The sequence below is a fragment of the Dermacentor albipictus genome, chromosome 1, assembly GCF_038994185.2.
Source record: "Dermacentor albipictus isolate Rhodes 1998 colony chromosome 1, USDA_Dalb.pri_finalv2, whole genome shotgun sequence".
Classification (NCBI taxonomy): domain Eukaryota; kingdom Metazoa; phylum Arthropoda; class Arachnida; order Ixodida; family Ixodidae; genus Dermacentor; species Dermacentor albipictus.
Window position 1 is genome coordinate 368,138,135 of NC_091821.1, and position 13,536 is coordinate 368,151,670.

Genomic DNA, 13,536 nt, shown 5'->3' on the forward strand with positions numbered 1-13,536 from the left:
AAGTGAAGCTTCTTCTAGGATAGCCCAGTTGCGACCCCTGTTCAAGCGTAATTGCAGCGTAAATCGCTTGATCAAAAACACTCAGGGTTATGCTGCCCGGAGTGGCAGCATACAGTACATACACAGTGGTCGCGAATACACACAGCCATCGCATGTCTTTCAACACAGCCATTGTGTCCTTGTAGTGAAAGATTGACAAATAAAGAAATTACACTCTCTATTTTGTTGTAGAAAGTAGAAAAGTCCAATTTCAACCTTAGCTTGGGGAGAAAGAGCGTGTAAGTATGGTGCTATTCAGGAGACACTGGTTCAGCACAGGCATAATGCAGCAGTTCGTCGGCATTTACGCATGAAGAGAATGCCTTCATGACTAACTTTTGCCCGAATAAGATTCAGAGTTCGCAGTAGTGACCGTCCGTGAGTGGCGACCAGAGTAAGTGACGGTCATTGTTGCCGTCTTTGGGGCGCCATTGTCGACACGTGTCACCCGGCGGTGGAAGCAAGGGAGACCGTTTAGCAAGGACCCCGACATGCCCGGTCTTCTGCTTCCTTGGCTCTTTTGGAAATACAGGAAGATGTACGGGTTGATGGCGCTGTTCGAAGCCGAGATGACGCCGGACAAAGCTACCACGTTGGCGTTCAGAATATCGGGATTGCCGAACGCCAGAATGACCTCCTGTACCATGTAGGGCACATTGGTCACAAGGAAGGCCCCGCACACGACGGCGGTCATCTTGAGCGTCTTAACCTGCACGAAAAAACAACAAAAAGTGCGAGGATGCAGTCAGAACTGTGCTACAAACGCCACTATACAGACTTTCTCAAGCACACTAAGCATGACGACATTTCTTATAAGCATAGTAAGGACCAGGGGAGCAAGAATTATTAAGGAGGTGAAACAGCACTCGCTCGGGCGTCCCAAAAAAGTCACGGAGTTGGGAACGGTGCCGACGCGCCCTCTGTCGTGAGTCAGCTCTCCGAGAAAGCAAAACGCACGCGGCGCATTCTCCGAATAGGCAATATATGAGATGACATCGAGATTTTTGTGCTTCCATAAAAAAAAATACATGCAAACGCAGTTTTCACCGCAGCACGACAGATGACGCGTCGGGCGTGTTGTCATCATTTCGTCCTCGCTCCACCGTGACTTAAACAGACCACCAGCGCGCGCTATCGCGGCCCAGCCAGATTCCTCTCCTCAAATATTTCTTTCTCTGTGGTAAGGACGCGGTATAACATTTCTCGGATTTCTTCTTCACGATGAATTCGCTGAATAGTTCTTTCGGTAGTACAACTGCCCCGGTCAGGTTTAGCCTGCCAGACCAAAATACTGCCTTCTCTCAAGGGCTCCCACGACGGGATCCCGTCGCACTCCACCATCAGCGCATTGGGATGAGGGTCAGGCCCGCTTGCGAAGCCCAATTAATAAAAATGTCGATGGTCCCAAGCTGCGGCACTTGGCAAACTGGTGAGTCAGGCACAACTTATCATCTGCTATAGACACGTCATGGCATATCCCCACTGTACACCTGCTCGCTGGACTCAACCAGACGAATGGAAAGAAGAATGGACTTCTTGACTCACAGCGAAAGTGCAGTGATGCCAAATAAGCATGCATCATCCACTTCAACATGAATTTAACAAAATGAAACTGTGGGCTGTTGTGGGCCAAAGCCAAAATATGATTATGATGCATGCCGTACTAGGGGGCTCGGGAATAATTTGATAACCTGGAGTGCTTTGACATGCACCTAATGCCTGGTGCACGGGTGTTTTTGCATTTCGCCTCCATCGAAATTCTGCAAGCACGTCCGGGATTCGATCACGCGCCAATGGGCTTAGTAGCGCAAAGCCAAAGCCCTTATACCACCACGGCGAGTAACTTAGCCTTGACTTCGCCTTGACCTGACGTCGCGGACATCTTATCGGCCACGAGGACAACCTCAACTGTAAGTACTGCCACGTGCCTGAGACTTTGCCGCATGTGTTTTATGACTGTCCTGCCTACTGCAACAACAGTAGACGGCGCCTCTATGAAGGCAATCATCGGAAGGCAAATGCTATCGGAAGGTGCTGTTTCGTGCGCATTTTGTGACCGCACCTGTGGAAAAACATCTACAGGAGCCGTTATGGACTGGTTGCAGAGCCACAGACTGGATCGGAGACTTTAAGGGAACATCTGTGTTGCATGGGTGTTGTATATACCGTATTCTTTTCTTATGTGCGAAAAATGTATTTTGAGTAAGTCGCACACTTAATTACCTGCACGAGAAATTGCGATGTACAGACAGCTAAGTGAAAAGATTAACTAATTAACTTTGTATTTATTCCCTTCAAGGCTGATGTAGCAAACTGTGAAATTTAATTTATTTTGTACGGAGCTTTCGATTCGCTTGCCCAAGTCTTCATGATAAGCGATATGATGCCGCGTTCTAAAGAACCTCACATGACACCGAAAGAATTTGCGACTTTAAGCGGAATGCAAAACAATTGATTGATACTTCTCTCAGAAGAATGGGCTATAACACGAAAGTGAAACCGAAAGTAAAAAATAAAGCAGTGGAAGCTTTTTTGTACATTCCCAAATACAAGTCCATACATAAAAATGTCTACCAGTCTTCTATTATTTACAGTTCCGATCACTCGAAGGGCGAAACTACTACAGCGATAGCAAGCACGCGATTCCGAAGGTGCTGCTCAGCATAAACAGGGCCCGGTGGCTGCCAGGCGTCACATGCTATTACGACGCGACCATACGCGACGGTGAGTGTGCTGGTGGCGATGGTAATTGCGCGCGCATTTGAGCGCCCTTACTCGTGATCTTGGCTTCTGAACGCAGCGTGAGCCGTGGCGGTGATGGGTGACGGTTGGTGACGATGGGTGACGGTTACTGGGGTTCACATTCGAAAAATTGTCATGAATGCCTTCGCTCGTAGATGCTAAGTCAGACCGCAAGGCAGCTAGTTGCAAGAAATACCATCTTTAGCAGCCTTTTAGGTCTCTAGGCTGCTTCGCCTTATTTTCTACGCAATTGGTCATTGATTAAACAAATGATGCATAAATATCTTCATGCGACAGATATACGCCATGAAGGGCAATTTTTTTTAATAAGAAAAACCTTTCTAATAATTCCGTGCCTGCTTTCTGAGCCATCAAGTAAATACAAGATTGCAAAAGTACCGACACCACGCGGATAGAAGTAATGATGATTGCGTGGCACACTTACATGGAACAGATTTTCGCTGGAACCCGGCAGATAAAGCTATCTTGTTAAATATTTAGCTTTTGCAGCCGAACAGGCAACAATCTGGTTTGCTATAACGTACAGCTAATCCAATCTGTTTCTATTCGATGTCCGCCATAGATCTCCACTATTGGCCAAAAAGTTTTGGGGAGGCCCCCATTTCATTGGTCCGTTACGCGACGTCACGAAAACCGCGAAATTTTCCCATATTTTGTAACGTGTAGACACTGATTATACGTGATTAGGCCGAACCCCAAAAAATATTTTTTTTCTGTTGCACGCTTCTTTCGCCATTAACCCTCCACTCTTGTCAAAATTTTTCGGGCGGTGCCCACTTCGTCTGTCACGCGACGTCACAAAAGTGCGAAAAGTCATCATGTCAAAGTGAGATGTGCGCACTAAAAATACATTAATACGAGGAACAAAACTTACATGTTCTTGGGATAGCGGGAGTTTGCCCCGTTCCGAAAGGAATAAAAAATCGCTTTGGCACTAGCTACTCGGAGCTACCGGGGTGAATGGATTTCTCTTCTCATTAGAAACGTTTCTTTTTTTGCGTGGCAGTATGCATTGTCGAGATCTTCCGGCAGGTATACGACGTCGCTCTGTAAACGCTTCGTTGAGGATCCATTTTAGTGCCATTTTTATCGTTCTGTTTCACACCATCGACCAGCCACCACAAGCTATACAAGGGGAAGCGGACCAATCGTGACAGGCCAATTACGCTGGCACCACCCTCCTGAACCGTTCATCTACTTTCAATGCTCTAGCGCGGACCCACCGATACCCTGTCTACTTCGGCGCACTTCTCGCCTCTTGCCAGCCAATTACATAAGAAACATCAGTCAACGTAAGCAGTGCTATGTACTTTCAAAGCAAAGCGACATCCCGCAAACGAAAACAGCGTGTGATTGGGCTGTTCAAAGAAGGCTGTGGGTCACCGCCCGATGCTTGCTCCTGCGATTACGTAAGTTACACGTCAGGAGATTGGAATAACATCATGATGGAATTGTTACGTCATGTAGTGAACATGCTTGTCGAATCCATTAGGCACTGTAATAATTATAATAAAAATATTAATAATAATAATGTAATAATAATGATAAGTATGGGAGTCCCCCTGACAGCTTGTAACTTTGGGACTGCCTGTGTAGTGCTCATTTTGCATACAATTCTTGTAAATCTGACATCGTTGATGAATGAACTTGAACTTCAACTTGAACTTGAATTGCAGGTAAAGTGCAGCTGTATGCATTAAAAAAAAAAGAACAGGGCGAAAGACCCAAACAAATATGTATAAGAGGGCGACACAAGCGTCCTCGTCTTCTAGATGTTTGTTCGTGTCTCTCGCGTAGTTTTTGAAATAAAGAATGCGCACCAACCAACCCAACTACGGTTGCGTTGCCGCAGTAGGCGTTCTATTGTAGACCTACGGTGTGCTAGAACGAGGACAAGTTGTCAAGAAGGTAATTATGCGGTTGCAGATGCAGCTCATGTCCGCATGACCACCCAACCCTTTTTCCCCTACGCAAATCTAACGTGGATCATGCATTTAGCAAGTTATGGACTTTATAGAAAAGTGTGAGCAGAATGGACGACAAGCTGAACGTGTTCCTAAAATTTAAGGGAACGTTTCTGAAATATCTGAAAGAAATATACCGCAATTTATTATACGGTTGTTCCTGCCGGGTCACTCGCATAAATCTGTATGAAGACAACAGCCAATGAGGCGAAACAAAAGCACAAACGAATTTAAAGGGTTTCTTAAAATTGCAGTGTATTAAATGATAAGAAAATAGAAATATGAAAGTGGAAGAAAAGAGAAAATGTCACCGATGGGAGGGGAACCCACAACCTCGGCATGCCCTGTGCGATGCTCCACACATTGCATCGTTACAGCGGCAGTTTTCGTCCACTTTATTCGGCATTTGTGCAAGCGCATACTGAATCACAGCCTGCGAGTAATCTGCGAGTGAATCTCACCCTGCATAGGCCAGAGCCACTTACGGCCATGGCGGAATATGTGAAATATCCTTACAATTGAAGTTTTCGCGTAGTACCAGGCGAAAGGATCACAGCAAGTGTTCAAGAAGGCCTTGTATGCTACCTCGGGGCATCGAGGCTGCGAGAGTCGAGAGCTAATTGCTATAGAATGAGCAAGAAAAATCAGAGGAGGCGAGAGGATAAATTTGCGGTTAAATTTCTGCCGAATTTTTTTGTTTTCGACTCTTGCAACACCAACACCGTGCATGGACGGTGTTTGTGTCCATGTGGCTCGGGGTGCGGCGAACTGACCACCACGGGCAGAAATCTAATTTTTTTCTTGTTGTTTTTCTACCCCGCAACACTTAAAGCAGTCTTTCTTTGTGGTGGCACGGAACAGACCAAACGTCAAACGCCAAATGACGCTTGCCAAATAGTGTACCCGTATTCTGAAGATGACGTGGTGAAAATCCAAGGACGAGATGAATCACTCGCTAACAATGAGGATGACACGTGCATACGCACACACGTACACACATACTTTCTCATGTCGGCCTCTAAAAATAGAAAGCAAATTATAGGCACAGAACAGCACGTCAGATGCATTTACAGAAGTACCTCAAGGCAAGACGGTTTCAGAAACAGCGCGTTTTGATCGTACGAGTTGTTAAATTGCCTGGAGGTGACAAAATTGCCACCGCCTTGCTTCAAATAGGTCCGTGGTATTTACTTTATTAGTTTTCGTATTACCATGTGTCGCACGCGCATAGAATGAATGCGAAGATTGTGATAGGCAGCCCTGCTTCTGTCATACATTTTGCCGCATAGAGAACGCCAGGGATGCAAAGAACGATAAGAGTGCTTGTAGTACCTGTCATTTATGTCTCTTTTTCTGTTTAACGAATAATGAAGTGAGAAACTTTTCCACACGAGAACGACCTTGTGTTGTTTTTCTCGTAGCAAAAATAAGAACTGGTCAGAAACAATCAAAACGAAAAGCAAGGAAAGCGACGCGAATGTAATCGCTCTTACCAAACCTTGGAGCACTTACATCTTTGCATTTGCGTTATGGGCGCAGAAAATTCTCTGACTGCTTAGCCATTTACATCAGTTTTTTTTTCTCACAAATTTCGGAGTAAAGGGACTTTCTAGACATTGGCAGACCAAAATACTGCGTGATCCCTGTTAGGTGGGAAGTACATTGTTATTTTCTAAAGAAATGTTATGATAAATGGCTATAGTTATTGCTTAGCGCTGGTATTTCGTTATTAACACTAATTTAGGGACAATGTTGGCACCTCCAAGGCACCGAGTGCTCATTACAACGTTAAAGAAACGCACGAGAACAGTGGAAGCAGATAATATTGTAGTGCCTTAAATTTTATCATAAACTGCCGTTTTTGGTTCTCCAATTACCATTTACGTTTATTTTTGCGTTATGTTTTAGACGTGGCACTTATATTTACAATCGTCTCACGATATCATTAGTTTCAGGGCATCAATATTTACATTCAATCACAGCATGTACGGGACGTACATTTGGTGATCAATTCTTGAACGCTTACTTCATGCCATATTAAATAGTTCCTGCATATTCACACAGTTAGGGACGTCTTCTTGGATGTATTTATACGCCTGCACAGCAAGTTACTGCATAGAGCATGTCATCGCGAGAGATCTACTCACATACGAATTATGAGTGCAGCAATTATTAGTGGAAGAGCGAAGGAGTCTACCCGACGACTAAGTTAGCGTTATTGATAGGCCACTTTCAGGAGGAAGACGAAGAAAACGAATGAACAAGGGCTCGCAAATACGAACACTAAATATTTCATGTCAGCTGAATATTCCCCACTTTTTCGCTTGAAATTTGTTTGGTAGCCACTTGATGACTTGCAACTGTAGTTGTGTAACATCAGTTTCCTGAACTCTGGGTGGCCTTCACATTTTTTTTCTATAAGACCGGCTAGGTATAACCATTTCCGAGTGCCTCCCCGTCCCCTTTTACTTACTTCAGTCACAATCAGCCAGCGATGTAGCACTCACAAAAGTGAAAGCAAACAGCATTGTTTTTCGCATACCGCTGCCTTCACCCATCGCTACGCGCACCCCATAGGTCAGTCGAACAGCCTGATTGTGAACACTGCCAGACGCCTGAAATGCTGGAACACATACTGTGCAATTGCCCAGCATATATACTGGATCGAAGGACGTCGGGAAGTTTCCTAGCCAGCGTTGGCAGGCAATCACTGTCGGAGGACGCTATCCTCGGCCTGACACAAAAACTTCTATGCGGGCAACTAAAGCGCTATTGAAGTTTCTGCAGGACACCAAGCTAGGTGAGCGGCTCTTGCAGGGCCACTGTCTAATACACATGAACGCTCACCACTTCTCTTATCATCATCCCCCATCACAGTACTTTCACTCCCCTTCCCTCTTCCCCAGTACAGAGTAGCAGACTAGAGCGCATTAGCTCAGGTCGACCTCTCTGTCGTCCTGTCAATAAGTTCTATATTATCAGGACATCAACTCACCTTCGCTCGCGGCAAGGAGGAAGCCGTTTGCTGACCCACTTTGCCGCTGCTAGAACTATGCTTCCACATGGCCCAAAGGATGCCCGTATAGAAGGACACAAGCAGTACGAGTGGAATCAGAAACACCATGAAGAAAACGAATCCCATGTAGACCTGGCGGTGATAGAGTGGTACGTCACGGTCGTAGAATATGGACGCGCAGAAGCACTTTCCCGGTGACACCTCGACGTTGTGAAACACGTACACGTTTGGCAGTGACGGTATACATGAAGCAAACCACGTGACGGCCGCCAATTTCCACGGATCGGGGCTGGGTGCCAATGGGGTGGCGATGGCGATATGCCTGTCCAGAGCGATGGCTACCAACATGTAGGTGGACGAGACAAGCGCGAACGTCTGCAGGAACTTGAAGAAGCGGCAGAAGGCGTCGCCCGCAATCCATACCATGCCCATCACCTCCCACACAACCTGTGATGTCATCGTGATACACGCCACCAAGAGGTCCACGATTGCCAGGTTAAGAAAGAGCACCCTGGCCTTGGAAACGCGGCGATGACGCCGCTTAACGACGAGCTTCCAGCAGACAACACTGTTGCCCGCTATAGAGGTGACTATCATTATGATGATGATGAAAATGCGCGCTCTCTTGTGATAACGAGGACCCAGGACGTCTTCGGGGCTGAAGCTGGCGTCGGTGACGTTATCGGTGATGAAGGCGGCGGTAGTACCAATCAGGTAGTCATCGTTCATGGCAATACTGTCACTTGCTGCCGCTGTCATGCTTTCCTTAATATTTAAGTTCCCCTTACATGCCGGATTATGGCATTTGTGTTTGAGGCATCCTGCCACTGGTAGTGTCAAAACACGTACTTTTCTTCAAGACGTCCGCAGCCATGCTGTCAGTAAAATCCACTTGCGAACGCACAAATCGACGTCGGAAGTATATCAGGACAGCTCTCATGACTCAGTCCTCAGATCCCTTCGAAAGCTCCTGTAAGAGAAATAGAAAAAAAGGACACTTATTTCATATTGTATTTGGAAATCGCGTTTTCTTTTTTGCGACCACACAAAAATAAAAAAAAAAACGTGATATATATTTAGCTATAGGTTTCCTACCTACGATTGTTTCCTTTCAGAAATAAGCGTCACCTGACTTAGGGCACAGAAAACGCTTCACGGTGATCTCGGATATAAAGGTAAATGAAATTGAGACATTTAGATCGATGGAAATTAAACAAGCAATGAGCTACGGAGGATATTTATTAAGGGCTCTGCGTTAAATCATTTTTGCGGCATGGATCTTATGGTCCAAATTTGCTACGACATGGACGTATTGATCTTCAAGTTTGAGGAGTGGTCTAAATGTGCCGTTGCCTCTTCGTCATAAAGTGACGAACCTTCCAGATTCTTTCATTTAAAGATATACACACATACAGACGCGCCCGATCCCCAATCCAAGCGCAGGTACTTACCTTCAAGCGGACACTCTCTCCCTCACACATAATCTCTCCCCTCCCTCCTCTTTCTCATACATATACGCACGCAAGTGCGTGCGGATGCAGAAGTCAGCCCGTACACAAGCACTCACAAATGCGAATGCGCAAACACATCGTCGCGATTCGTATATGAAGTGATCACACAGAAGCTCCAGTTTCCAACCTAAATTGTCAAGTGACTAGACCCCCGCATGGTCTCGCGCTAAGCACAATTGAATTCCTTTATTAAAGAAAGGCAATAAAGCCGAGATTGCAGGCTATATAAAATTGATTTAATTCAGTACCCCGAAAGAGCCCCTTATGCCGATGATTTTCGGAAGAAAATTGTAGATTGAAATAAAGCCAGTTGGCTTCCAACACTTGAACAATTACACATCAAACATGTTGCTTCACGAATAAGTGGCTTTGCATCGCTGAAGCTAATAAACACCCCCGGTCAGTGTCTTCGGACGAAACGTTGTTAAAACTTTCACGGAAACGAAACAATGTTGAAAGGTGCTTGAAGGCTGCGCGTTATAGTGATCAAGCATCGTAGCTGTTGCAGGTTTTGCTCAGCGTCTCTTGAGCCATCCGACGTTGTGGCGATGACGGCAGAATCTGCCGCTTTCGCGAAAGGTGTTTCACAGCTCCCCCTTATTTTTTTTAATATACAGTGATTTCTTAGCTGCTGAAGTAAATGTATTGAATTTGCATGCTTTATTTTATATAGGTAAGTTTTTGCAGCTTCTCATTAAGAGAGAAGAGGGGGCGGCGATAGAAAGCGTATAATTAAAAAAAAAGTTCTGGGGCTTTACGCGCCAAAACCAGGGTATGATTACGAGGCACGCCGTATAGCACGCCATACAATAATTTTGACCATCTGGGGTCCTCTAGCGTGATTAAAAATTTAAGTACTCCAGAATTTTTTTTTTCATTTCGCCCTCATGTAATGCGGCCACCGGGGACGGGAGTCGAACACGCGACCTCGTGCTTAGCAGGGCAGTGCCATAGCCGCCGCGGCGACTCAAGCGCATAAGCACAGTACGACTCATGGAGTTTTTCGTTGTACCAACTGACGAAGACATACGCAGCAGCGCACAACAGCCATGACGACTATTTGTGAGGAGGACTCTACGAGTGCCGTTGTCTTCTCATTCTCCACGCTGCGTTACACATCCGGCAGGCTTAGCTTAACCTCACCTTGGTGCAAGTTTTTAATTATCTCGTGCGCCGCGTGTGCGCCCCAATCGAACCACCACTGCCTCGTGGAGCAATGCAGGTTTCTTTAGGGAAAGAAAGTGATAAATCAAGGAGAGCTGAGGTACGGAGATAAACCGGACGAGCTTCCGGTTTGCTACCTTATGCTGGGTGCAGGGGGAATGGAGATCAAAAAGAGGAAAAAAAAGATGGAGGTAAGGAAAACGGCGAGCACACAGTAGGACGCCGGTGTTCCCCAAAACAGCAGTAGCGCACGAATAACCTTCTTTTGCGGATGTGACCTGGGTCCAAGAATTTTTTTTTTCGAAAATGTTCTTTTAGAGTCCAGTTGGCTTAGTGCGGTCTGTAAAGAGATGCGCTAGATGTCTTATCCGGGGCATGCGCACAACAGGAAGTTCGATTGTTTCTTCAGGCCCACAAGTGCCGCACGTTGGTGTGTCGACCCTTCCAAGATGGAAAGGACAGGCGTTCGTAAAGATCCCACCCAGTCATAGTAGGGGTAGTGCAATGACGCATCGTCGCGGCAGAGGCTAGTTGGCCCTTGCGGTCGTAAGAAAGGGTTCAGGGTACGTAGGCGGCAGTTTGGCTTTTTAGCGCTCGTGCTTCGTTGACGTTCTGGAGTTGCAGCTACTTCATTTTCGGAAGTGAAGCTGTCAGCTTTTGCACGGGCTAAGGTAATTTTTTTGCGGTGGTCCTTTGCAAATATTTTTCTTTAGTTATTTTAACAATATAGCGATTTAATGGAGAATACTACCTGTGAGAACACTCTTACGATGGCCAGCGAGCTGGGTTAGCGACATATCTGCTGCCAAAGCTTCTTACTTTGTCGCAGTTGACAAACAAAGCTAACAATCGTATGACGAGCGCAAGAAGTTGTGGTTAGAAGTTTTTCATAAAAATAACCATGCGCAAAGCGCCTACCTCAAGCGATGACCGTAGCTGAGCATGCTCGTATAGGATGAAGTAAAATCGGCAATGTGCACTTTTTTTTTAAATTGCGATGAAGGCTTGCCCTTCATCACTTGAAGTGGTAAAAAAGCAGGCCTCTTCACTACTGCGAAATGTACCCTCTGTCGAGAATCATTATGACCAAGAGTTTCCGCAGAGTGAACTTTTCATTGCCGCCCTCGGTTCTTCCATTTTTGTTTGACTTGTTAGCGCTGTTGCAGCACCGGATATTGTGCGCTAACACTAGTCTCCGTGTGAAAAATAGGGTTTCTTCTTGTAGCGTCTATGGTCAAAACATGTGTGAGTAAGAGGAAACGCCGCCCACCAGCAGTTACAATAGGGAAGTATAATAGGGAAGCGATATGGGCAATATCTAAAACACACCTTTCTGTAGCTATTATTTTGACATTAAATTAAAAGAAATGTATTAAATATTTTTCAACAATGTCTCGATAATAAGTAAACAATTAGTCGTTTCCTTTTTCCCCCAGATTTAAACGGTTTCTGGTAGCCCTAGGCGAGCATACACCACATAAAAAGGCACCGATCGACAGAATTCGCTGTTGCGGAACAATCTACGCTCCTCGGGCGACTCCGCTCTTCCCGGCGCATTCCGGTACAAATTACATTCCTGGGATAGGCGGCCAAGCTCACGCATTTCTTTCTTTCTTTCTTTCTTTCTTTCTTTCTTTCTTTCTTTCTTTCTTTCTTTCTTTCTTTCTTTCTTTCTTTCTTTCTTTCTTTCTTTCTTTCTTTCTTTCTTTCTTTCTTTCTTTCTTTCTTTCTTTCTTTCTTTCTTTCTTTCTTTCTTTAAGGTTTGAGTTACGTTGTGCATCACGAATGTGTGCTCTTAAGGGCACCGACAGACTTCAGGTGCATTGCACATAGGATATCTTGATGACTTCCTTGTTTCTGAAGATGTGTCGTGATAATGTGTCGATGCGCTCTGTTCTGGGTATGCGGATGAGTATGTTGCTTACTGCAGGCGGGTCAACCAACGCGACACTGGCTTACAGTTTCTCCGGACCGAGCGCTTCTTTTCATAATAGTTTATCATTATGTTTAATGGTCGCTAGGCTAAAATTCATTCTGCTCCTAACTCCAACAACGTGTTGACTCATGGTGTCTCTCACTGAGCCCTACACGGTGATTTGGCCCGCGGGGAGCGGAACTGCTGGAATCCTCCCCCTTTTTTTTAAATACGCAATGTTCTATTGATGTAAAGTGCTTGCGTAAGGAATTTCGATGGAGCCAATGTTTGGAGAAGGGCACTTGTCTGTGCAGCAACGACTTTTGTTAACAGCGTTTTCATGTACGCGTATATAGCTCACTATTCTCCATCCTCAATAGAGGAGGAGAAGGAGAACAGCCTGGTGTGCACAGTAGAAGTCGAAGTGCTATAAAAAACATCAAAAACACGAGAAAGAAAACAAGAGGAGAAGACAAGCAGAAACGTTGTATTGGTGTGACAAATTATCAATGAAGGACTAAAATTTCGCCATTATGTAACCAACGAGTTATGCGAGTGTTTATTGCCGGCACAGAGTTGACACCTTCCACACTCTCTGATTTTACTGCTGGAAACTCAGTCCGTCGTAACAAATTCCGACATCGCATTCACTGATTTCTTGAGAGTCAAAGTTTAAGCCTGATATTTTTTTTATTTCGTTCTTTTAGTGCACGAATACTACACTTCATTTTATAAATTACGGAGATCGAACACACTTACTGGAATCTATGTCAAGCCAGGGCGTTCTTGTTTAAAGACCAATCGTAATGAAAACTAAGTTCAGCCACAATATTGGTTGGTAATAACTTTATTGAACTGTCTGGCAGGCTTTTGGCGACCCGGGCTCAGGTCTAATACTACAGTACGTCGAGATCTTGTCTCAACGCCGCCTCGCGGGCCTGTTGGACGGCCCACTGCAGAGTTGGTCACCGAGGTCGGAGCTGCGCAGAGCGGCGGCCCACCTCAGCGAGAGGGTATTGGAGTTTAACTCCTTTTTCCGTTGTGCGTTACATTCCCACAGTCTGTGTTTAAGTGTCGCTGTGTCCTGTTTCCTTTTTTTACATGTGTATTCTTTGTGTACTTCAGTGAATATCCGTTTGAGGCGAAACGGGTTCGGTAAAGTAT

The 13,536-nt window shown here is 45.4% G+C and overlaps 1 protein-coding gene across 1 annotated transcript; it reads right to left on the minus strand.

Moving 5' to 3' along the window:
* Positions 1 to 274: 274 nt before the first annotated feature.
* On the minus strand, positions 275 to 8,541 carry LOC135904138 (gonadotropin-releasing hormone receptor-like). Its single transcript, XM_065434756.2, has 2 exons — positions 7,762 to 8,541; positions 275 to 748 (listed from the first exon to the last, which is right to left on the minus strand). Exons 1-2 carry the CDS (start codon positions 8,539 to 8,541, stop codon positions 371 to 373), a joined length of 1,158 nt encoding a protein of 385 aa, XP_065290828.2. The 3' UTR covers positions 275 to 370.
* Positions 8,542 to 13,536: the final 4,995 nt, after the last annotated feature.